At 46.1% G+C, this 25,256-nt stretch overlaps 2 protein-coding genes and 1 pseudogene across 2 annotated transcripts; 2 read left to right on the forward strand and 1 right to left on the reverse strand.

Moving 5' to 3' along the window:
* The first annotated feature begins 7,663 nt into the window (after positions 1 to 7,663).
* On the forward strand, positions 7,664 to 10,111 carry LOC109766245 (glucan endo-1,3-beta-glucosidase). Its single transcript, XM_020325014.4, has 4 exons — positions 7,664 to 7,904; positions 8,080 to 9,393; positions 9,473 to 9,727; positions 9,821 to 10,111. The coding sequence occupies exons 1-4, from the start codon at positions 7,832 to 7,834 to the stop codon at positions 9,853 to 9,855; spliced, it is 1,677 nt and encodes a 558-aa protein (XP_020180603.1). The 5' UTR covers positions 7,664 to 7,831; the 3' UTR covers positions 9,856 to 10,111.
* A 30-nt stretch (positions 10,112 to 10,141) lies between these two features.
* Positions 10,142 to 13,718, reverse strand: LOC109766226 (cysteine-rich receptor-like protein kinase 6). Its single transcript, XM_073506521.1, has 3 exons — positions 13,477 to 13,718; positions 10,594 to 11,448; positions 10,142 to 10,422 (listed from the first exon to the last, which is right to left on the reverse strand). The coding sequence occupies exons 1-3, from the start codon at positions 13,716 to 13,718 to the stop codon at positions 10,416 to 10,418; spliced, it is 1,104 nt and encodes a 367-aa protein (XP_073362622.1). The 3' UTR covers positions 10,142 to 10,415.
* A 6,466-nt stretch (positions 13,719 to 20,184) lies between these two features.
* On the forward strand, positions 20,185 to 21,207 carry LOC109766227 (uncharacterized; annotated as a pseudogene).
* Positions 21,208 to 25,256: the final 4,049 nt, after the last annotated feature.

Raw genomic sequence — 25,256 nt, forward strand, 5'->3', positions numbered from 1 at the left:
ACAAAAAACTTATTTATTTTATTTCTAATTACTTATGTATTTTACTTTAACTATTTTATTTTTATTTATTTTACTGTTGCTATTTTTATTTAATTTATTAAAGTTTATTTATTTTAGTTACTATAGTTCATTTTATTTTATTTTATTAAGGTTTATTTATTTTTATTTATTTTATTAAGGTTTATTTATTTATTTACTATAAAAAATGAACATAGATGCGCCTATAGAGAAAATTCAACCTAAATTCATAAAAAATTTCTATGAAATTCAAAGAAATTTACTGTGAATTTAGGTCAAATTCCCTGTATAGGGGCATCTATTTTCACTTTGAGAGGAGCTCAACAAGGCAGAGAGGGACGGGCTTATAAACTGGTGTGAGCGCCCTTCGGTTGGCGAGGTGGGACTAAACACTGGCCGCAACTAGGACCAGCCCTTTAGTCCCGGTTTGTGGTATGAACCGGGACTAAAGGGCTGTGGGCCAGGAGCGTGGCCCATTGGTCCCGGTTTGTCCCACCAACCGGGACCAAAGGGTCCGGACGAACCGGGACCAATGCCCCCACGAGGCCCGGCAGGCCCCTAGCCGCACGAACCGGGACCAATGCTCACATTAGTCCCGGTTCGTGACTGAACCGGGACTAATGTGAATATTGCCCTATGACCAAAGCCCAGTTTTCTACTAGTGGTGACTAGAGAACTCTGTCAATCACTATCTTATCTGGAAGATTAACTCCCACTTGATTCAAGTGATTGTAGTACTCAGACATTCTGAGCACACGCTCACTAGCTGAGCAATTCTCCTCCATCTTGTAGGCAAAGTACTGTCAGAGGTCTCATACCTCTCGACACAGGCATGAGTATGAAATACCAATTTTAACTCTTAGAACATCTTATATGCTCTGTGGCGTTCAAAATATTTTTGAAGTCCCGGTTCTAAGCCGTAAAGCATGGTGTACTAAACTATCAAGTAGTCATCATACCGAGCTTTTGGCAAACGTTCATAACGTCTGCCTCTACTCCTGCAATAGGTCTGTCACCTAGCGGTGCATCAAGAACATAATTCTTCTATGCAGCAATAAGGATAATCCTCAGATCACGGATCCAATCCGCATCATTGCTACTAACATCTTTCAACTCAGTTTTCTCTAGGAACATATCAAAATAAAACAGGGGAGCTAAACGCGAGCTATTATTCTACAACATAGATATGCTAATACTACCAGGACTAAGTTCATGATAAATTAAAGTTCAATTAATCATATTACTTAAGAACTCCCACTTAGATAGACATCCCTCTAATCCTCTAAGTGATCACGTGATCCAAATCAACTAAACCATGTCCGATCATCACGTGAGATGGAGTAGTTTCAATGGTGAACATCACTATGTTGATCATATCTACTATATGATTCAAGCTCGACCTTTCGGTCTCAGTGTTCCGAGGCCATATCTGTTATATGCTAGGCTCTTCAAGCTTAACCTGAGTATTCCGCGTGTGCAACTGTTTTGCACCCGTTGTATTTGAACGTAGAGCCTATCACACCCGATCATCACGTGGTGTCTCAGCACGAAGAACTTTCGCAACGGTGCATACTCAGGGAGAACACTTATTCCTTGATAATTCAGTGAGAGATCATCTTATAATGCTACCGTCAATCAAAGCAAGATAAGATGCATAAAAGATAAACATCACATGCAATCAATATAAGTGATATGATATGGCCATCATCATCTTGTGCTTGTGATCTCCATCTCCAAAGCACCGTCATGATCACCATCGTCACCGGCGCGACACCTTGATCTCCATCGTAGCATCGTTGTCGTCTCGCAAATCTTATGCTTCTATGACTATCGCTACCGCTTAGTGATAAAGTAAAGCATTACAGGGCGTTTGCATTGCATACAATAAAGCGACAACCATATGGCTCCTGCCTGTTGCCGATAACTCGGTTACAAAACATGATCATCTCATACAATAAAACTTAGCATCATGTCTTGACCATATCACATCACAACATGCCCTGCAAAAACAAGTTAGACGTCCTCTACTTGGTTGTTGCAAATTTTACGTGGCTGCTACGGGCTTAGCAAGAACCGTTCTTACCTACGCATCAAAACCATAACGATAGTTTGTCAAGTTGGTGCTGTTTTAACCTTCGCAAGGACTGGGCGTAGCCACACTCGGTTCAACTAAAGTTGGAGAAACTGACACCCGCCAGCCACCTATGTGCAAAGCATGTCGGTAGAACCAGTCTCGCGTAAACGTACGCGTAATATCAGTCCGGGCCGCTTCATCCAACAATACCGCCGAACCAAAGTATGACATGTAGGTAAGCAGTATGACTTATATCGCCCACAACTCACTTGTGTTATACTCGTGCATATAACATCAACGCATAAAACCTGGCTCTGATACCACTGTTGGGGAACGCAGTAATTTCAAAAAAATTCCTACGCACACGCAGGATCATGGTGATGCATAGCAACGAGAGGGTGAGTGTTGTCCACGTACCCTCGTAGACCGAAAGCGGAAGCGTTAGCACAACGCGGTTGATGTAGTCGTACGTCTTCACGATCCGACTGATCAAGCACTGAACGCACGGCACCTCCGAGTTCAGCACACGTTCAGCCTGATGACGTCCCTCGAACTCCGATCCAGCCGAGTGTTGAGGGAGAGTTTTGTCAGCACGACGGTGTGGTGACGATGATGATGTTCTACCGACGCAGGGCTTCGCCTAAGCACCGCTACAGTATTATCGAGGTGGACTATGGTGGAGGGGGGCACCGCACACGGCTAAAGGATCAAACGATCAATTGTTGTGTCTCTAGGGTGCTCCCCTGCCCCCGTATATAAAGGAGCAAGGGGGGAGGTGCGGCCGGCCAGGAGGGGCGCGCCAGGTGGAGTCCTACTCCCACCGGGAGTAGGACTCCCTCCCTTTTCCTAGTTGGATTAGGAGTGGAGGGGGAAAGAGGAGGGAGAGAGGAAGGAAAGGGGGGGTTGCCGCCCCCTCTCCTTGTCCTATTCGGACTAGGGGGGAGGGGCGCACGGCCCTGCCCTGGCCGCCTCTCCTCTTCTCCACAAAGGCCCACTATGGCCCATTAAGCCCCTGGGGGGTTCTGGTAACCCCTCGGTACTCCGGTAAAATCCCGATTTCACCCGGAACACTTCCGATATCCAAATATAGGCTTCCAATATATCAATCTTCATGTCTCGACCATTTCGAGACTCCTCGTCATGTCCGTGATCACATCCGGGACTCCGAACAACCTTCGGTACATCAAAACATATAAACTCATAATATAATTGTCATCAAAAGGTTAAGCGTGCGGACCCAACGGGTTCGAGAACTATGTAGACATGACCAAGACACGTCTCCGGTCAATAACCAATAGCGGAACCTAGATGCTCATATTGGCTCCCACATATTCTACGAAGATCTTTATCGGTCAAACCGCATAACAACATACGTTGTTCCCTTTGTCATCGGTATGTTACTTGCCCGAGATTCGATCGTCGGTATCCCAATACCTAGTTCAATCTCGTTACCGACAAGTCTCTTTACTCGTTCTATAATACATCATCCCGCATTCATGAGCATTGGTCCCGGTTCGTGCGCTAAAGGCATTAGTCCCGGTTCAAATGAGCCCTTTAGTCCCGGGTTGAGACACGAACCGGGACTAAAGGGTGTGATGCCCTTTAGTCCCGCTTCGTATCTCAAACCGGGACTAAAGATTAGACCTTTAGTCCCGGTTTGAGACACGAAACGGGACTAAAGGGTGCAATGCCCTTTAGTCCCGGTTTGTGTCTCAAACCGGGACTAAAGGTCCCATTTTCAAACTCTACCCCCCCCGGTGGATCGCCTTTTCAGTTTTGTAAAAAGCAAAAGAAAATGATAAAAACTTCAAAAATTAAAATCCTTTGAGATGTAGTTATGTTACTACATCTACTAGTTAGGAAAATTTAAAAACTTAAATTTGGACATGTTTTGCAAAAAGTGTAGGGAAAATGTAAAACGGCTATAACTTTTGCATACGATGTCGGAAAAAAACGTATAATATATCAAAATGTTCAAAACGAAAATCCGCATCCAATTTTGATGGCCTACGGCCTGTTTGCAAATTTTTAGAATCCTCAAATTACAAAAGGAAACAAAGATATGCTCAAATTTCAGTTCTTTTGAATTTTGGTTAAATCTGGTCAAACTATGGTCAAACTACTTGTTCAAAAAGTATTAGTGTTATTAAATAATTATTCAAGAATATTAGTGTTACTAAATAATTATTTCAATTTTTTTGAATTTTGGTCAAATCTGGTCAAATTGTGGTCAAACTACTTACTCAAGAAATATTAGTGTTACTAAATAATTATTCAAGAATATTAGTGTTACTAAATAATTATTTCAATTTTTTTGAATTTTGGTCAAATCTGGTCAAACTATGGTCAACTAGTTATTCAAGAAGTATTAGTGTTAGTAAATAATTATTCAAGAATATTAGTGTTACTAAATAATTATTTCAAATTTTTTGAATTTTGGTCAGATCTAGTCAAACTGTGGTCAAACTATGGTCAGACTACTTACTCAAGAAATATTAGTGTTACTAAATAATTATTGTTTTTTAGATTAATAGTTTCAAACTCAAACAGTGAAACGTGTGACTTCATGCTCAAGCTAAACTTCTGAGGGTTAATACGATTGACATCTTACTATTGTTAGGAAAACAACAAGTGTAGACTTGGAAACGAGGGGGAATAGAACCCGGAAGTTAAGCGTGCTCAGGCTGGAGTAGTGAGAGGATGGGTGACCGTTCGGGAAGTTGGATGATTTGGAATGATGAGGGGTGATTAAGATTAGAGGTTAAATTGAGCAGTGATGAGGGGTGATTAGAGATTAGAGGTTAAAATAATTCAGAAATTTGATAATCGGGAAAAAATTCAAAAAAAATCGTAAAATTTCCGAGACAAAATTTTAGAGATTAGAGGCTTTAGTAACGACCCTTTAGTCCCGGTTCAAGAATCGGGACTAAAGGCCCTTATGAACCGGGACAATGGGCATTTTTCTACTAGTGGTGTCCAACCCACTTCATGGTGTATTTAAGCACACATCCATTACTGAGTGCACGCATGCCTACCTTTGCACTAAGATCCACCATTCTCTCCCAGCTTCCACATATTCCACAATATCCAAATATTGATAATTCCCACCACCTTCTCCCCAGGCACGACAAGATCTACTCCACTGTTAGTAGGAGCCTCTCCAACGATCTTTATAAAATTCAAAGTAAAAAATAAATCCACAACTTCCCATCACAATAATGCCTTTGTCCAATCATACTAACTCACGTAGCACCACCATGACCTTACTAAACCGCACCAATGCATATCACTCAAAATCACTATCTCAAAGTGTGAATGCTCTATACACTCATACAAACCTGTCATAAATAAGACGCAAAAATACAAGACCACTCTAGCGGATAAAAGTTCCACTGTATTCTTAGTTAACAGTCGAGTGGACTACCGTGTGCAAAAAAAAGACAGTTGAGTGGATTAGTTTTGGACGGTTTCGGAGTTGAAGAATGAAACTGTGCTCAGGCAATACTAGTTGAGATAACCGGAAATAATATAGTTTTCTCCTATGTTAAAATACAGAGGCCAATTATTTGTTCATCAGCAGTATGTGTTTTGAGTCTTAAGTTTCCCCGTGTGTAGCTAGCATTTGGATGTATAACCGCTAGTGTCACGGACATTCACAAGCTAGGTGGGGCAACCGGCCAACCACCATCTGTGCAATCTGCCCAGCCAGCCATGACCACGAGGCCTGGATATTCCATGAACGAGATCCATACTAGCTAGCGCCATATACACAAAATAATAAAAGTATCGCTAGTTGTTAGTTGGCCTCTAGCTTTAGTTTTTCCACACGAGCTGACAAAATTTGGTAATAGCACGCCGCACTACCAAACAAGCATTCGACAATAGGAGGGTTAATTGACATATTTGACTTTTTTAGTGGGAACTTTGCGGTTTATAATTTATTCATAACGTTCAGCGATTACAATATTGGATACACACTCTAATGGTTCATGCAACCATGATTTGCACAGATTATTGCCACAACACACTTTACCTAAGACATGTGTCACTTCATTTACCGTTTGCCCCTCCCACTTCACCTAAAGCCTTTCTCTGGACCTTAGCAAGTCCTTGATCTCCTCAATGAGCGGCTCGTAGACCGACCTGTTCAACTCCTCCTCCGTTAGGGATCTTGCCGCAATTTGTCATCTGCCTCCAGCACCACCATAGGCAGGCCAGTTCAAGCAATAACTAAATAGCCCACCTGCATGCCAACAAGTGAACTCCTGAGAAGAGACTAATGGGGAAAACTGACAAGCTCTCAATCTGCTCCATCCCCAGAACTCTTCCAACTGCGCCATCAACGTTAACCTTAATCCACTCCTCCTCCGGCGCACGCCAGAGCTGCCGAGGTTGGCCGGGACAAGCCTGTCTAGCCACTTTGACCACTCCTCCTACAGCCTTCGGGCCTGGTCAGGGACCTATGCAGGATCCTCTATACCGTTGCCATCTCTTGCATTGTTTCGAGCAAGCCACACTTGATATATGGTCATTATCATCATTGATCGCTCGTTTCACTTAGATGGTCCAAATACCAATTTCACATATAATATGCACTATGTTTCATAAGATTGAATTGTTTGGCGTTTATATAAGATTCAATTATTTGAATATTATTTGATATTTTTTTTAAAGCGCTTGCCGCTTCGGCTGGTATCATTAAGAATTAACATGACCTCCGACACCAGCTGAAAAAATCAGGAAAACCTAGGTTTCTACGTGTTCCATCCACAACAGCATATATAAGAACTACATGCAACAGGAAATGAGATGATAGGGTTCTTTCCAAATTGACCCAACTCCTTAGATTTCTTAGCATTTGCGCGGTGAGACCTCATCAAAATCCAGGATTAGATCAGACTGGGTATCCTAATCCTTTACCATTTCTATTAGTCTGATTTTTTTTAAAAAGTATTCTGAATGAGCCCTACGAGGCAATTGGTCGCACATGACAGATAGTTGCAACCCAACCCACGGTTGCTATACAAGATAACTGCATAAATGAGAAGATATGCAACAAGTGGGCAACTAGGCGCACGGAACAAACGGTTGCAAGCGACGTTTTCTCTACAAGACAACAATGAGCTATTGGTGCAAGCACCCACAGCCCACAGGTAGTGATAGCTATTGCATTGACCCGCGTCTAGTCTTTTCCACACGTGTTGACAAATGCATGGATTTCTCTGTACTTTTTTTATCCAGTGACTGTCATCTCTACCTGCAGCTAGCCGTCGGTTTTGTGCCCGTGAGCGATGTAATTTTTCTGTAGCTGAGAGAAATGGCGGGCGTTGCTTGGTTTATTCATTGCTTTTGTGTGGGCGGGTCCCGAGTTGCCGCCACTAGTGAGCATTTATCTGATTGTCTCTTAGATTTAGGGGCAAGGGAGGTGTACCCAAGCATGGGTCTTCAGTGACAAGTTGTAGCTGATCGACTCGACCAGTCCAAGTCCAAGTTAGGCATGTATGCATGCTGCTATTGGCATTGCATATACCGCAATTTTGGTTGCACTATCGTACGGCTTGCTGTGCCTGCTGTCACAGTGTCACTTGCACAAAGAAAAATGTAGCACCTTCATCTTGCCGTTGGTCCCGGCTATAAATTCCAGCCCGCCTGTGATCATTCCCAACTCATCAGCTCGATCATCATCGTCTCCTCAAGACCATAGCTAGCTAGCTCCACTATACAGACCACCGAGGGCGCATGGCGCTGACGAGTCACCTCCTGGTCGTCCTCCTCGGCATCGCAGTGCCGCTGCTCTTCTTCTCCCGTGCAGGTAATCGTCATGGAGACGTTATCCTGATTATCGTATGTTTTTCTGGAAACATATATACGCTGTAGGTGTACGATATAACTTTTTTATTTTTGAGAAAGAACGATAAACCCTTGCCTCTGCATCGAAGTGTACGACTTAATTGTGATGTTTCTTGTTGTACACGCACGTACTGCAGAGGGGGGCGAGGTAGGCGTGTGCTATGGGAGGATGGCGACTAACCTGCCTGACCCGGCGACCGTGGTGCAACTGCTCAAGAAGAACAGCATCACCATGGTGAGGATCTACGACACCGACCCGACGGTGCTGCGCTCGCTGGCCAACACCGGCATCAAGGTCACGGTGGAGCTAACCAACGAGGAGCTGCCCTCCGCTGCCACGGACCAAAATTTCGCTGATCAATGGGTGCAGAACAATGTCAAGGCGTACTACCCTGCCACACTGATCAATGGCGTGACGATCGGGAACGAGGTCTTCAAAGAGGCTAGTCAGTTGAACTCTCAGCTCGTCCCGGCCATGACGAAGGTGCAAGCGGCGCTGGCTCGCCTGGGCCTGGCGGACGCCGTGAAGGTGACCACGCCCATCGCGTTCGACGCGCTCAAGATGTCATTCCCGCCGTCTGAGGGCGCGTTCCGTGACGACATCGCGTTGTCGGTGATGAGCCCCATGGTCAACTTCTTGCAGGAAACCGGGTCGTACCTCATGATGAATATCTACCCGTACCTTGCGTACCTGAGTACTCCGGGCATGTCCATCGACTATCTCTTGTTCCGCCCCAACGTTGGCGTTGTTGACAAGAATAGCAAGCAAACGTACTTCAGCCTCCTCGACGCGCAGCTTGACGCTGTGTACTATGCGATGGAGAAGCTGCCGTCCTCCAGCCTGCGTGCTGGGGGGATGAGGAAGCTCACAGCAGGGGGCGGAATACTGGAGGTGAAGCTTGGTGAGAGTCACCACCCAACCAGAGGCCACCATGGCGTGGGAACAAGAGCCAACGCCCAAGCGTTCACCGATGGTCTCATGAGCAAAGTGCGTGGCGGTAACTCCGGCACCACCTCAAACAAATATAACCGGCTCGCCACCAGTGCTGTCGGCACCCCGCACCGTCCCAACGCCGATCTTGACGTGTACATCTTCGAACTCTTCAATGAGGACAACAAGCCCGAAGACGAGCAGGACTTCGGGTTGTTCTACCCAAACCAGCAGCCCGTGTACCAAGTCGACTTCGTCCATGGTGCCGGCCCCGTGCAACCGAGCTACTGCACCGCGAAGGCCACGGCCGGGGACGCGGCCCTGCAGGCGGCGCTGGACTACGCGTGCGGCCACGGGGCGGACTGCAGCGCCATCCAGCCAGGCAAGCCCTGCTACAAGCCCAACACCAAGCTTGCGCACGCGTCGTACGCCTTCAATGACTACTACCAGAAGAACGGCCGGGCCAGCGGCGCGTGCGACTTCGGCGGTGCCGGCACCATTGTCAACCAGGCACCATCAGGTGAGTCCTTTGGTACGACGACTATCCACTCTACAGTCTACACTAGTGGCCAGCCATGACGATTCCATTGCTTGCGTAGGCCGCTGCGACCTTAGCCCGAGCTGGTGTGTCGCGAACGCAGCGGTGGGCGCCGCACGGCTGCAGAACGCGCTGGACTACGCCTGCGGTCATGGCGCGGACTGCACTGACATCCAACCTGGAGCACGGTGCTTCGATCCCGACACCAAGGTCGCCCATGCGTCCTTCGCGTTCAATGACTATTACCAGCGCCATAACCAGGCCGCCGGAACGTGCGACTTCGCCGGTGCCGGTACCATTGTCCGGCAGGCACCAAGTAAGTTCTCTGCTTTGAATTTCTCGTTCTAGTTTCACGAAACAAAATGTACGCGTCTGTTTGTTAATGGTGATTTCGTTCCACTCTTTACAGAGATAGGCAACTGCGTGCTGCCGTCAAGGGCCTGAACTGAAGAAACTGTAGCCAAAGCGAAGCTTTACTACCACGAGATTAAGCAATAATCCCGACAGATTATTGTCTGCTGCCGGCAAAGTCTAGTTTTCAAATGTAAAACTGCATGCTTTTCATCAGGTGCTTAGAGCAAGTACAATAATGGGCTTATAGCCTGGTTACGTGTCACTTTTGCCTATGTGAAAAGGAGTGATGTGGAAAAATAGTGGGAGAGGACTCTCATATAGAGCCTAGCTCTATGCTTACTCCTAGGCAATTGCAATAAATATGAAGAAAGTGATATAAAGAGGTGAAAAAAAAATATTCTTATAGCTAACCTTATTGCATGAGTGACTATACAATAATGCTAAACATACAAAGAGTTACACGCAATTACATGCTGACTAGGATTCTTTCCTCCATGAAAAGAGCCAAACAATGAGGTTTATGCCTGCTATTGTAGGCAAGAGTATTATGAGAACCATGCCTGGAGCACTGTACTTTCTCCCTGTACAATTTGAGATGACTCATGTTATGCCAGACGAGTGTAGCAGACATGAACTGAAATATCACAAGATTACACCCTGCACAATTTGAAATGATTAGAGGGAAATGGACACTGGTTGATTCTTTAGAGTTTGAATATAACAATTTTCAGGAATTTTTGTTTCATCTATGCCTAAATATATATAGAGGGAAGCAGAGCAATGAGCAGAGGAAATGTCCATATACTTTACTCAAAGTTAAGAGCTCACCCTCTGCTGTCGCCGATGCAGGAGGCATGGGCGCTCCAGAGCTCGGCGACGTTGCTGGCAGCTGCACCATCACGGGGCCATTGATGAAGGGCTTGGTCTCGTACTCGAAGCTGCATCGGGGACCAAGAAGCCTGCCCCCGATACTGTCGGTGAACTGCACCGGCAACTGCGCGATCAACTGAGCGAGGCAGTCCCGGCGTGAGGTCGGGGGTGCACTGCGCCCAGCTGTACACCTTGGGGAACTCCCGGTCGAGGTCGGCTTGGCCGGTGGCGTACCGGCGCGTGGAGTTGTACGCGGCGTAGTCGGCGGTGGCGTTCATGAGCGTGGCCACGGCGCGCTGGTACCGGGCCGGCTCCGACGTGGCGTTGGCGTCGTTGCGGACCGTGTAGGTGAGCTCCACGCCCAGGGGTCCGGAGTCGTCGGCGGAGAGGAACTGGATGTCGGAGTAGCGGAGCATGCAGGCGTCGTAGTAGATGACGGCTTCCTTGGAGCCGGGGCAGACGTTGGGGAGGTTGGCGAAGGCGTTGGCGAGGCAGCTGGAGCAGGCCCTGGAGTTGGCGTCGCCGCGGCAGAGCGCGAGGGCCGTGACCTTCTCAGGGACGGCGCCGGCCTCGCCGGTGGCGAAGAGGTTGGGCGACGCCGAGGCGTTCTTGGGGAGCGCGGCGGCGACGAGGTTGAGCTTGGCCAGGTACTGGCTCTTGTCGTCGTATTCGCCGCTGTCGCCGCACACTGACCACGGCTCTCCTGCGACGAGGCCGCTGGGCGCGAGCAGTGGGACGGCAAGGATGAGAACAGACAAGGCGACATGGTGAGCCGCAATTGAGCAGAGCAGCACGGTGGACGAGCAAAGGTAGCTTTTGGAAACCGGGAAAATTAATAGCAATTGGAAGTCGCCATCCACTCGGTGCAACTAGGGAGGGTCGTGTTTAATGTCTCAACGTTTACATGTAGCCGCTTGACGTTTAATTTCCCTTGCTTTAACATCTTTTGCACAAATCATCTCATTTAACAGTTTTTAACTTAACTCAAACTATTCCATTTAGCAAAAGTTTTGCTGGTTTTTAACCCATTTAGGTCATGGTTTGCCAGTTTTTGCCTCATTTAATGATTTATCACATGATTATCGTCCGTCAGGTACACTAGTGATCAAACCCTTTTCAAAAAACTAGTGATCAAACCCTACATTTGACCCTTCACTATCTCGCTGTTGCGGATTAATATTTCAGTAGGAGGCAATGTTTTACGTTGTAATCGTTGTTTCTACATTTCAAAATTCGAATCATGTATCAGTATTCGTGAACTCACGTCATGTAATTTTCAAAGGATACGACATTTGATATCATCGGAAAAAAATGATGGTAGATCTGATGACTATTCCGCTCGACAAATGTAATGTCTTCTACTATATTAGCAACAAAAGTTGGAAATTCTTCTGCATATTTCATGACATAGCTATCAACCTATTTTTTTAACTTGTTATTAGCATTCAGGAAGAAACCCTGAGACAAGGGAGTAACTAAACTTCAGCCGAAAACTGTAACCAATAGAAAAAGTGACACAATAAGGTGATCGATTTAAAACCACTCTAGCGGATTTGCCATGGTATCAATCGCCGTCCACTGTATGGAGTGCCCTTCATAATAATATAAAGGCTACCGAGGCGATGCACAAACCCATAATAGCTATAATTATACCCTCCAATTTATTTTACCATGTGAAACCTCTTTCTTGGCCACCCCAATAATTCAATTGTTTCCATACTAGATTTGCATTTGGATTACAATTAGGATTTGAACAACCATTTAACACAATTCTTAACTAGAATTTGAACTATGGGCTCTTCTTCCATTTGGAAGTGACCTCGCTCTTGGGGGAGGTTTCTACTGACGCGACTTAAGCCGCCACATGATCGACGAATACTTGTGCATCATGGCCGTGGGATAAGGCCATACTTTTACATCATGGCCGCGCTCCAGTGGGAAAATGGGGGCGAATTTCATGCACACGGGGTGGGAATCGAGTGTGAAATACGGCTGCAACAATTAATTGACGCCCTTCTCAGTGGAAAAGCGTCTACTCCATTGTGTTGCAGATGGAGGCCACTCCATATAAGCAGCCCCAACCTCCAGATGCAGGCACGATTTGAAGCGCCCTCCATAAATTATGCAGTCTGAGAGACATACAACAACTTTACTAGAACGTTTTTGTTTCCTTTTTACTGCAATCGTCATACAGATGATTATTCCGACAATCAATCTCATATGATAACTCTGCTAGAGTTGATTTTAGGTGATAAGGGCATCTCCAATGCGAATAGCCTACAATTGTCCAGACCACACGGTCTAGACATGTTTTGCCATCCAACGCAATTCTATATCGGTCCACTGATTGGTTCAGACCTACTTTTTCCCGCAAACCGGAAACAAAGTGGTGGGGGGGGGGGGGGGGGGGCTTTGCGGGCATCCCTACCGCTACCACGCAAGTGTTCAACAATCCTGACCCACCCAAAACCCTCTCCCTCACCCGCGTGCTTTCCCGCCCGACGCCAGCAACCCGCATTCATGCCGCTCTAGTATGGCCAATCCGCATTAACGTCGGCCCAAAGCGGACGTGACCTCACGCTGGCGCCAACATTGAAGCGGCTTGCTGGCCGAGGACGCGGCCCACAGTGCATCCTCGGTGTCCGTGCTTGCTTGTTCAACACCGAAGAGATGTTTTCTAGACGGGACATGAAGGATATCTACCACGCCCATTCAATGCCCGTCCGTCCGTCCGCCGCCATCAAACAGGCTCCCCGGCTGAGGAACCAACTCTGGCTTCCACACATTGACGCACCCAGACGCTTGGCCTCATCGAAATCCACTATTTAAAGGTGGCCATACCAACTCTGTTGTTCCGTGAGCGCGAGTGGGAACATGTTGTGGGAGAGGCTGTCGACGGAGCAAAAGCACGAGGTGGCCGCCCTTATAGCTGCCTGGTAGAGCCGCAGGCAGATCGAGACCGACATGTCGGCCAGCTCGCCCGAGGTCTCCAACGACGACCCCACGAAGGAGACGGACTCCAATACCGTTCCTGTGCATGCCGACTTGACCATGGAGTAGGCGCAAACACACTTCGTCGCCATGGCAGAGGAACAGCCCGCGCCGGCACCTATGTCGGTGTTCTAGCAGGCACAGGAGGAGCAGTGGTACAACATGTTCTTCCTCGAGAAGAACCTGCTGGTAGAGGGCTAAATCTACGGCAAGCGCGTGAGCAGGGAGGTCGTGGCCGCCATGACCGCGGCGAACCCCAACATCGTCGCCGAGCAGTGGGCGCTCTACGAGGCCGTGCGTGCTCAAGTCGCTACTCGCAACGCAGAGGTGGCATAATCGGATGCGGAGGCGACGCTGGTGGCACAGGCGATCGAGGACGAGAACGCTGCCAGCTACGCGTCCTATGTGTCACCACCGAACTTTTGGGGGCGCATGTGGCAGGAGGACGACAGACAGACCAGCCACGTCCATCATCGACCTCACATCCACCGGCACCGGTGATGGACAGGTTGCGGACTCCGCCAAGAATGAGTAGGGCATGGGAGGCGGTGGGGGCTCGAATCCCAAGTGGGAAGGTTCGTCTCCTATGTTTTACTCTTCCTCCCGGTGACCACACCTTCACTTAACGGGTCTTGCCCCCGCCGCTCATTGAGACGATAGATGTGGACGTTGTCGCCAATGCGGAATAGAAAGGAAGTGGACGACGGGCGCCGCCATAGGCTAGATTTATGTCCAACCCCTTATTTTAATGAAAAATATCCGAAATATAATGAATGTACTCCACTTTATATGAAAATCATCTGGTTTGTATGAATTTGGTTCGGTTTGTTGAAATACACATTAAATTATACGGGGATAGTTTTAAATGACCGGCTTTCACATCAGTATTCGTGGACTGTCCCGTGTTCATGGACGGATGAGGAGTCTGATTGAGGTGTGGTTGGAGATGCCCTAAGGGTGTGTTTGGTTGCCTGGATGAGGCCCAACCAGACGCGTGCGGGAAGGAAACGGGCTGTTTGGCTGGCTGCATACACTGTTTGCCCTGTATAGCACGGAACTTCAATCACCTCTGGACCTGACTCACTGGAAACACTCAGATCGACAGTTTCTTGTGAGCCAGGCCGAGGCGAGCGCAAGCGAGCGGGCCCTTGCACGAGTGGAGATGGGAGGGATGTGAGGTGATTACGTGAGGTCTTCTTCAACCTCGAGTAAGCTTCTCTCTAATCTCCTCACTTCCTGGTCGTCCCTCTGATCTACACAACGGTGTTTTGATTCGAGGTAAGCTCTACATGAAAAAGATGCACCTCGATGCTACATTTCCATTCACGTGATCGGTTCTTAGTTTCGTCGGCCGGAAGTTCTTTATTTCGTGTTCCCGTTTGGAGCTAATCTCAACGAATTTTGTCAGATTCGTCGCGCATGATCGATCGTTTGAAATTTCCTTTGACCAGCAGCCTAATCTCGCAGTTCCGCACAGCATTCGTATTGTAAGTTTTTGGTTTCGACGATCTTAGCTTCATCTCTCCTTGAATAGCAGTCTAGTGCACTCACGCTGCCGTGTCGAGCTCCTCTGTCCTCTGCTCAGAGCCCTCCTATTCGCCCCTCTCGACGCCGACGCCCTTCCCCTTGATTTCCTTGCCCGCGTCCTACTGCACTAGAGTCGTTTCCGGCGTCGCTCATCTCGGCCTACTCTCTGTCGTCCTCCTACTGCACTAACGCTGCAATGGCGCGCGCACTGCTTTCTTTTGTCCTCTGCCTCCGTGCACACTGCAGTTCGCCGCGCCGCCGACGGGGTCGATCATCTTGGCCTCCTCTCTCTCTCGTCCCACTACACTGGAGTCGTTTCCGGCGTCGATCATCTCGGCCTCCTCTCTCGTCCTACTGCACGGACGATACCATGGCGCGATCACTGCATTCTCCTCCTCTGTCCACTGACTTTGCGCGAGCACCGCAACTAGTTCGCCGACGGTGTCGCTCGTCGTGCCGCCGCCGGGGTCGCTCGCCCACGACTCCATGCTCGTCATGTCGGACACGGCACCACGGCCACTATCCACCGTAGTCGCCATGGTCCGGCGCACACTGCATTTCTTCTCCCCCTTCCTCTGCTAGCTCTTAACCCTGTGTGTTAAGTGCAAGTGCTAGCTCTTAATCATACCCCATGCGGGCAACCAAACAACGTGTAGTTGTATGCGCCGAGACAATGCAGGCAACCAAACAACGTGCCAAAGTTGATCCCCTAATGCAGGAAGTTCATATGCAGGCAATCAAACAACTTGCAGATGTCGCATATGAGGCTGTTTTTCTACAGCCAGGCTGAGTGGAGATAGGTATGCAACGCAGGTACTGTAGCCGACGGAAATATTCAATTAATGTTGTAACTACTTCAAATAATTCAATCTCATGAACTACTAGAAATATGCTCCAAAAGCAATAATAAATATTCAAATAATGTTGTAACTACTTCAAATAATTCAATCTCATGAACTACTAGAAATATGCTCCAAAAGCAATAATAAATATTATTATTTCCGTGCCTGTAATTAATATTTATTTTTTGTGCTATATGCAATGGTTCTTGATTCAGGATACAAACAAGATTCAGAGAAAAACCGTTGCATGTGTGGAATAATAAACACTAGTAGATCCCTTTTGTTGCCTCTAAAACTAGCACTTGTATGTTGATGATCTTGCATTCCTAATTTTTGGCCATTGTCAAAAGTAACAACGATGCCGACAATAGTGAACACATTTATATTGAATAAAGGTGTTGGACAGACCCAACTTAATGACTAACTTTCTCCATTCCAATGAATAAGGCGTGCATGCATGCAAAAATTCAGCTTTGGCCATAAATTAGACATACCAAATGAGGATTTTGTGTGATAAAAATTATATCGTTAAATTTGTGTTCAAAAGAAGTTTTCAATGGCATAATTTTCAAGTCACAAAAGTATATACTATTAATCTAATTTACATTAAATTGGATTTTGGAAAGCGTGCGCATCTTATATACTGAAATGGAGGGAGTACTTCGATGTCACATCGTCAAATAGTTATAAGTATCATCATACAAATGTTTATGTATACTCACTTCCTTACACCATGAGAGTATCAAATACCATCATGCCAGACGGGTGTACTTTGGGATTCGTCAAATGTTACACGTAATAGGGTGATAATAATGGTAGCTTGAGGAGCTTGGGAGGTAGTCCAGGAGCGGATGCAGATTGTGGTCTGCATCGGCGGCATCTGGAAGATGGTGGATCGTGTGCTGGGTTCATGGTTCGCAGATGTGGTTTTCTCCTCCGGCGTCTTAGTCGTGTGGAGGTGCCGGATCTGGAGTTCGACGGCGTGTTCGGGGTGTTGCCCCGGTCTAATTTGTTCAACGGTAATTGTTTCGCTTTTGGTGAGCCACCTTGGAGATCCGCAAAGCTACTTATCAGCGATGGAGCCGCTTCGAGCTCGGGTGTGAAGGTGATCCGTCATTTTTTCCTTTGGTGGCTGCTATGTGGTCCGCAAAGTTAGACGATTTGGAATGACCGATCCACAATTAAGCAGTTAAGAGGGGTGATTAGAGACTAAATCATTAAATAATTCAGAAAATTAAAAAAATCAATTTTTTTACCAAAATTTTCAAAAAAAACTTTAGTAGTGGGCCTTTAGTGGCGGTTCGTGCTGAACCAGTACTAAAGGGTGGGGGGTTTTAGTCTCCATCCTTTAGTGCCGGTTGCAGAACCGGCACTAAAGGCCCTTACGAACCGATAATAAAGCTTCGTTATCTACTAGTGAAACATGCCTAAATATCTGCCTACGACCGTCGTGCTGCTGGTGTCTATCTAGCCATACCTTGAGCTTGGACTTTGGTCTTTGGAGTCCACGTAGTCCGCCGGACGAGCCGGCACGGCACGCTAGGAAACCATTGGAATTCCCAAGTGGCATTAGGTGTAGACGCAGAGCGGAGACCTGCGCGGTCAAAGTCCTCAAGGCAGGCGGCTACGAATCATCCGTCAGCCAAATATTCTCCCAAGTGTTCAGAAATCATCTTTGGCTGGACTTCACTGGCGACGACCTACACGACACCGCAATTGGCGATGAAAGTTGACGTTTTCCATTTTGGCCATCTATGCAGAAATGGCCGGATCTTTGTTAAACAAGTCACATCATCCCGTTTGCGCCAAGACCACGGGCTGCATATATCTTGCCGAAACTTTGTTTTTACACGGATGAGTTTACCACTTGCGCGGGCGGCTGATCAACTTTGACTCGTCGTTTCTAATGGAAAACAAGCGCGTCGAGGATTGTGGTGGAGCCAGTGGACTGGTGCGAAAATGAATGAAACTGGCTCTTTTTTGAAACTTCAATACAAAATGGCTCCAATCTGAAAATATTTCTGGAACTGGCCCTTTTGCATGACACCAGGGGGTAGGGCACCATGGTATTTGGCATGACGCCCTAACCCGGGGCGCCATGCTATACGTCGGTACCATGGCGCCCTAGTCCGGGGCGTCATGCTATCTAGCATAGCGCCCCAGCCCTGGGCATCATGCAAAAAAAGAGCCAGTTTGTAAAATATTTTCGGATAGGGTTATTTTGTGTTGAAGTTTAAAAAAAGGGCCAGTTTCGTCGATTTTCATTGGACCGGTTGTGTGGCCAGGGTAGGGTGAGCATGGTGGTGGGGACATAAGAGCATCTTCAACTCGACTTTTCAAACCGTCTATATGTTTGGACGGATAGTCTGAACATTGATCTGTGTGCTCACTTCCAGTCCGTCGAGGCTCTCTTAAACAACTCTTACAACTCCCATCTCTCGAGTAGTTGTATATATGGTGGACACTCTCTCATTGGTATTTCGACTCTCGGTGATGGTCGAGCTGGTGAGCCCATCATGCGTCACCAAGGTATCACATGATGAACTCGCCCAGATCGACCGTCCATGTCAGAAGTCGATTTCTTTCCTTCGGGAACATTTCTTACAACTCTCATCTCTCATGTGGTTGTATATATGTTGAACACCCTCTCATTGATATTTTGACTGTCGGTGATGGTCGAGTTGGTGAGACCATCGTGCATTACCAAGGTATCACATGACGAACTCGCCCAGATAGACCGTCAATGTCAAAAGTTGATTTCTTTCCTTCCAGAACATCTCTTACAACTCTCATCTCTCAAGTCAACCATAAGCATAATTATGCAGTACATAGATAACCATTACATAATTAAGCAGTACTAGGATAGACCGTTGTTACTAGGGCATACTACTCTAGTAGATCATTACAAACCATAACCCATAAGGAACTCTCTCGGCCGAAATAGCCGCCTCCTCAGCGTCAGCGTCTGCCCTCTCGGCCGCAGCAGCCGCCGCCTCAGCGTCTACGGCCGCCCTCTCTGCCGCAACAGCTACCGCCTCAGTGTCAGCGGCTGCCCTCTCAGCGTCGGTGGTTGCGCTCTCGAGAGTTACAACCACCCTAGAGGGGGCCTCAATATCCCTAACAACTGTCTCGACGACCCCATTTTTGTCCTTCGCTAGTGAACACTCGGACCTAAGTAAATAACAACATTTTTGTCTCTCGTGCTCCTCACCTTTTCTATCCTACCACCTCCTATCAGTATGGGCCACACGCCAGATTATTGGGCTTTTGGCCCATCTCATGAACAAGACCGGAACAAACAAGACAAAAAATTTCCTGGCTCTCAGGATCTTTGGAGGAGTGATAACTCGCTTGGAGGAGCCGGAGCGCAGGATTCCGTGGAGCCGGAGGACTACCGAACATTCTCAAGATATAATTTAATTTCTTAATGCATACCTTAGGATTAGGTGGGTGTTAGAACAACACCTGACATTACTTGCAAGTTACTCTCCAAGAGCCACGATATTAGTGTTAGCACAAAGTTTGTGACATCTTCATTCTCTATTATGCACGTGCAAATAAAAAAAATCATGAATCTATGAGATCATGACACAAAGACACATTCTAGAATTAGTCGATAATACACAAAATTTAGCCAACACGGAATATGTGTGATATGCATAAAAACCTAGTTATAAAGAGCAACTACAAGAATAAATCCTTGAAGAATCAGATAACAATCAATAAGTTATTTCATGAAATATGGCACTATATACATGACATATTTAGATAGCAATTGGTAATCGAAGATTGTGAATCAAACTGCCAATTTAATTTTCATATGAACACTAAAACTACAACTAACTGAAATATAGTTGTGAATTTCATAAATCAAATAATATCTGTTACATGTAAAGTTAAATATAAGTTGGATTTCTTAATGCATAGCTTAAGATTAGGTTGGTGATAGAACACCATTCAACATTAATTGCAATTTAGTCTCAAATGTCATGATATTGCTGATGCACAAATTTAGTTGCATTTCATTGTCGATTATGCAGGTTTAATGTAAAAGGGAAGCATGAGATTATGAGATGTTGACACACATACATATATTGTTTGCTCACAATTGCAAAGTGATCAAAATGAAATAGTATTTTTTATGTTCTAGATAATTAAGGTAAAAATGGTTAATATAAACTATAACACAATGGTCAAGAGAAACGGCATCACCATGGTGAGGATCTACGACACCGACCCAACGGTATTGCGCGCCTTTGCCAACACCGGCGTCAAGGTCATGGTGGAGCTAAACAACGAGGAGCACGCCGTGAAAGTGACCATGCTAATTGTGTTTCACGCGCTCAACACGTCGTTCCCACCGTCCGCAGGCATGTTCCGGGACAGCATGGCGCTGTTGGTGATGGCCACATGCTCGACTTCCTGGAACGGACCAAGTCGTACCTCATGATGAATATCTACCCGTACCTTGCATATCTGAGTACTCCAGGCATGTCTATCTATTGTGTGCCGAACTCGGCGGCCGGGGACGCGGCCTTGCAGGCTACGCTGGACTACGCATGTGGCAACGGGGCGGACTGCAGCGCCGTACAGCTAGGCAAGCCCTGACATGAGCCGAACACCAAGCTTGCGCATGCGTCGTACGCCTTCAACGACTACTACCAGAAGAACGGCCGGGCTACCAGCGCGTGCGACTTCGGCAGTGCCGGAACGATTGTCAACCAGGCACCATCAGGCGAGTCCTTATATACTCCTAGTTGACGACGACTATCTGCTGTGCACAGGCACCCAGCCATGATGATTCCATTGCATGTGTAGGCCTCTGCGATCCAAGCCCGAGCTGGTGCCTGGCGAATGAGGCGGTCAGAGCCGTGCGGCTGCAGATGGGGCTGGACTACGCATGTGGCCACGGCGTGGACCGCACAGACATCCAGCCCGGTGCATGGTGCTTCGACCCTAACACCAAGGTCGCGCATGCGACCTTCGCATTCAATGACAATTAAAGTGTTGTGGCCGGCCGCCGGAATGTGCAACTTCGCCAGTGCCGGTTCCATTGTCCGGCAGGCACCAAATGAGTTCATTTCTGAGTTCCTGATTCTATTTTAAGAACAGAAAATAAAAGTTTATGTTTGTTAATGGTGATTTCGTTCCACTCTTTACGGAGATCGGCCACTGCATGCTGCCGTCAAGGTCCTGCCAAGACCAAGCTTGATATACGAGCTTAAGCAATAATCCCATATTATCCTCTGATGTATAGTTTTCAAATGTAAAACTAGATAAATAAATATCCATGTGCTTTTCATCTGGTGCTCACAATACTTTTGTATTTTTGAGAAGAAACAATAAGTAGAGGAGGAGATGCAGAAAGAAACAGACGCATTAAGATTTCCTTTTTCTTTCACCCTATGGACGATCATCATGTACTACTGGAAATCACTCTACACCGAGTGCCGAAAATACATGACGAAGGGCCAAATAAACTCGGCAAAGGCTTTGCCGAGAATTCCTCTCGGCAAAGAGTACTCGGCCTACACCTCTCAGGCAAACAGAATTTCGCCGAGAGCCATCTGTCGGGCACTCGACAAACTGTTTGCCAAGAACCAAATAGTAACTCTCGGCAAAATAAAGCGACTTGATGGCCAGTGGTGCCGTTAGGTCTTTGCCAAGAACTAACAAAGTACTCAACAAAGTTATGCACATTGCCGAGAGCCAGTGCTCGCCTTATCTAGAGTAAGTAGTTCCCAGCAACTCTCCTTTACCGAGTACCTTTCTCAGTCTCTCGGCAAAATGAAAACCAAGCTGCCAACGTATGCCACATGCCCACTATCCCAAGCGTTGTACTCGGAAAATGTAACTTTGCTGAGTGGTGCTCTTGGCAAAGATGGATTGTCAACATGATTTCTTCTTTTTCATGTAACCCTACAACAAAAACAAATATAACAGTAATATCCACTTAGAGAAACTTTGTATACTATATAAGGATCACATACATAACAACAAACTCACAAAAGCATTATATAGGGTCCACACAAGCTTCATATGAAGTCACTAAGTAGTTATTTAGCAAGAGTGCCTTCTCACTAAATAACAAAATGGTCAATGCATGTTTACATACGATCACCTGATAAAAGCAACACCATAACTTGGACGAACTGAAAGAGGATTATCAAGTTCATCAATCCACGAAACCCAATAAGCTGGTTTGCACCATTTCCTAATTCACGATTTCTCTTCTCACTGAACACATACTGATTGTAATGATTCTCAGCCTCCTCTCTACTATTGAACAAATCGAAGGAGCTACCATTGTAACGAAGCGCTTGTTCATTGCATGCGGACTATGAATCCTACACTCCTGGACACCTACCTCTGTACACTGCATACCACTTCACCTACAAAGAAAGAGAAAAAAAAAGTCAAGAACGAATGCAAATTCAAAATAACACATGATACATAAGCCATGCAAGCATTCATCACTCATATACTGAAAAGCATCAAAAGTGCTAATCCAAGTCCACATTAGCAGCTACATAACTATATCACTAAATCAAGGTCAAACTATCTAGGTGGACTCTGAGATGTAATCAGTGAAGCCAATGATCATGGAGTCGGAGCAGGTGGGGATAGCCCACACAGTGGAGGAGCAAGCGTAGTTAGGAATGATGGTCGGTGGACTCAATGGCATCGGAGCGTCGCTCTCCTTAGGTGGCGGGCCCTCGCTCACCTTAGTTGGCGGTTTCTTCTTGGTCAGATCCACAAAATACTTTAGTACGATGAGTAGTGGGTTCACTTGAATGAGCGCCGCCAACGGTTCCTTATTAGTGCGCTCCTCCTTGACCACAGAGTCGACCCTAACGGAAGCTGCGTCATCGGAGGAAGCCATAACTACGAGATCGATCAGTGTTAACACCTTTCAGCACACAATGAAAACAATAATATAAGAATCAAATATCAAAGAATACTTCTAATCTATTCATCGCAAGCCTACAAAGCGACCTTGGTAATGCACTTGGGAAAGAAGGAGAAGCGGCCATCATCGACAGTCGAAATACCAGTCAGAGAGTGGACCCTTCCTCCAAGAACATCGAGCAATCACAAAGGGAGCCCCATGGGACTACAAGTCAACATAAGCATAATTATGCAATACAAAGATAACCATTACACAATTCAAAAGTATTAGGATAGACCGCCGGTTCTAGGTCATACTACTCTAATAGATCATTAGAAACCATAACCCCTAAGGAACTCTCTCGGCCGCAGTAGTCGCCGCCTCAGCGCCAGCGTCTGCCCTCTCGGCCACAGCAGCCACCACCTCATCGTTAGCAGCTGCCCTTTCGGCCGCAGCAGCCGCCGCCTCAGTGTCAACGGCTGCCCTCTCGGCCGCAGAAGCCGCCGACTCAATGTCAGCGGCTGCCCTCTTAGCGTCGGCGGTTGCCCTCTCGAGAGCTGTAACCACCCTAAAGGGAGCCTCGGTCTCCCTAACAAAGCGTGGAGCTGGTGGATTACCGAACATGCTCTAGTTATAATTTAATTTTCTTAATGCATAGTTTAAGATTAGATGGGTGTTAGAACAAGACCTGACATTAGTTGCAAGTTACTCTCCAAGAGCCATGATATTAGTGTTAGCACAAAGTTTATCACATCTTCATTCTCGACTATCCACGTGCAAAGAAAAAATGAATCATGAATCTATGAGATCATGACACAAAGACACATTCTAAATGAGTAGATAATACACAAAATTTAGCCAACACGGAATATATCTGATGTACATAAAAACCTAATTATAAAGAGCAATTAAAAAACAAATCCTTGAAGAATTAGATAACATTCAATAAGTTATCTCGTGAAATATGGCACTATATACATGACATATTTAGATAGCAATTGGTAATTGAAGATTATGAATGAAACTGCCAGTTTAATTTTGAAATGAACATTAAACTATAACTAACTGAAATATAGTTATGAATTTCATAAATCAAATAATATATGTTACATGTAAAGTTAAATATAAGTTGGATTTTTTAATGCATAGTTTAAGATTAGGTGGGTGATAGAACAACATCCAACATTAAGTGCAAGTTAGTCTTAAATATCATGATATTGGTGATGCACAAATTTAGTTGCATTCCATTGTCGCTTATGCAGGTTTAATGCAAAAGGAGAGCATGTGGTTATGAGATGTTGACACAGACACATATATTGTTTGCTCACAACTGCAAAGCGATCAAAGTGGTTAATATAGACTATAACACAAATTTATAATAATATATGTGAGCCCGATGCTAAAAGTAACATGTATAAATTCTAGATTTTCTACGGTTGGTTTGAGTTCTTATGGAGGAGTAAATGATTACTAATAGTAGTTGTGAATTTTAAATAAAGATAAGAAGTACGTAGTCTCAAAAAATGCTCTTATATTATGGGACGGGGGAGTAGAACATTGGGATGTTGCCTTCGCATGTGTGCGTGCTGCTGTGCTAGTTAAGATAAAATTGCCTTAATAACTAGTATATTTGTGCTGAGTGCTGATACATATCTGCCACCGGCACCAAATCAAAAAGAAAAAGAGGCAACAGTAATCATTGATTATGATGCTAACACTGCACCGCCAGCGTGCGACAAACAAACAAATCAATCCATCTGCACTGAAAAATAAGTGTACTACTCCCTCGGTTCCATAACGTAAGAGCGTTTTTGACACTGCACTATAAGACGGAGGGAGTATCATTCATCTTGAGCAGCTTAAGACAGTGATTACAAGACTCACTTTTTTTTCTTTTTTTGAAAAGGGGGGGGGGGTCTGTCGTACCGGCATGGCCCCACTGATTTGTTTTCGATCGGAGCATCAAGCAGCGCAACCCGGGTCTTCGGCTTACCGAGAGGGGATAAGTCCACGCGAGTCACCCAGGGTCTCAAAAAGGTCTTAGCTAGAGTCCTTAGGGAGCTCCTACAGGGCTTCACATTATATCATGCATATATCATAAAGAAGGAGTATGGAGCCGGTAGTGGGATTCGAACCCGCAACCCCAAGGTTATGAGCCTTATGAGCTACCAAACTGCTCTATACTCTTAAACTAAAGAGGGGTAACTAGCTCCCCGGCCTCTGCATCAGAACGATGCATACGGTCAACTATATAAATAAGCAATTAGGTTCAACAAGGTCTTAAAGTCTCAAACGAAAGTAAAGGAAAGCTCACAAAGAGCCAAAGAGCCAATAACAAACTAACCAAAAAGCCACAACCGGCTGGCATAAGA

The sequence above is a fragment of the Aegilops tauschii genome, chromosome 1, assembly GCF_002575655.3.
Source record: "Aegilops tauschii subsp. strangulata cultivar AL8/78 chromosome 1, Aet v6.0, whole genome shotgun sequence".
Lineage (NCBI taxonomy): Eukaryota > Viridiplantae > Streptophyta > Magnoliopsida > Poales > Poaceae > Aegilops > Aegilops tauschii.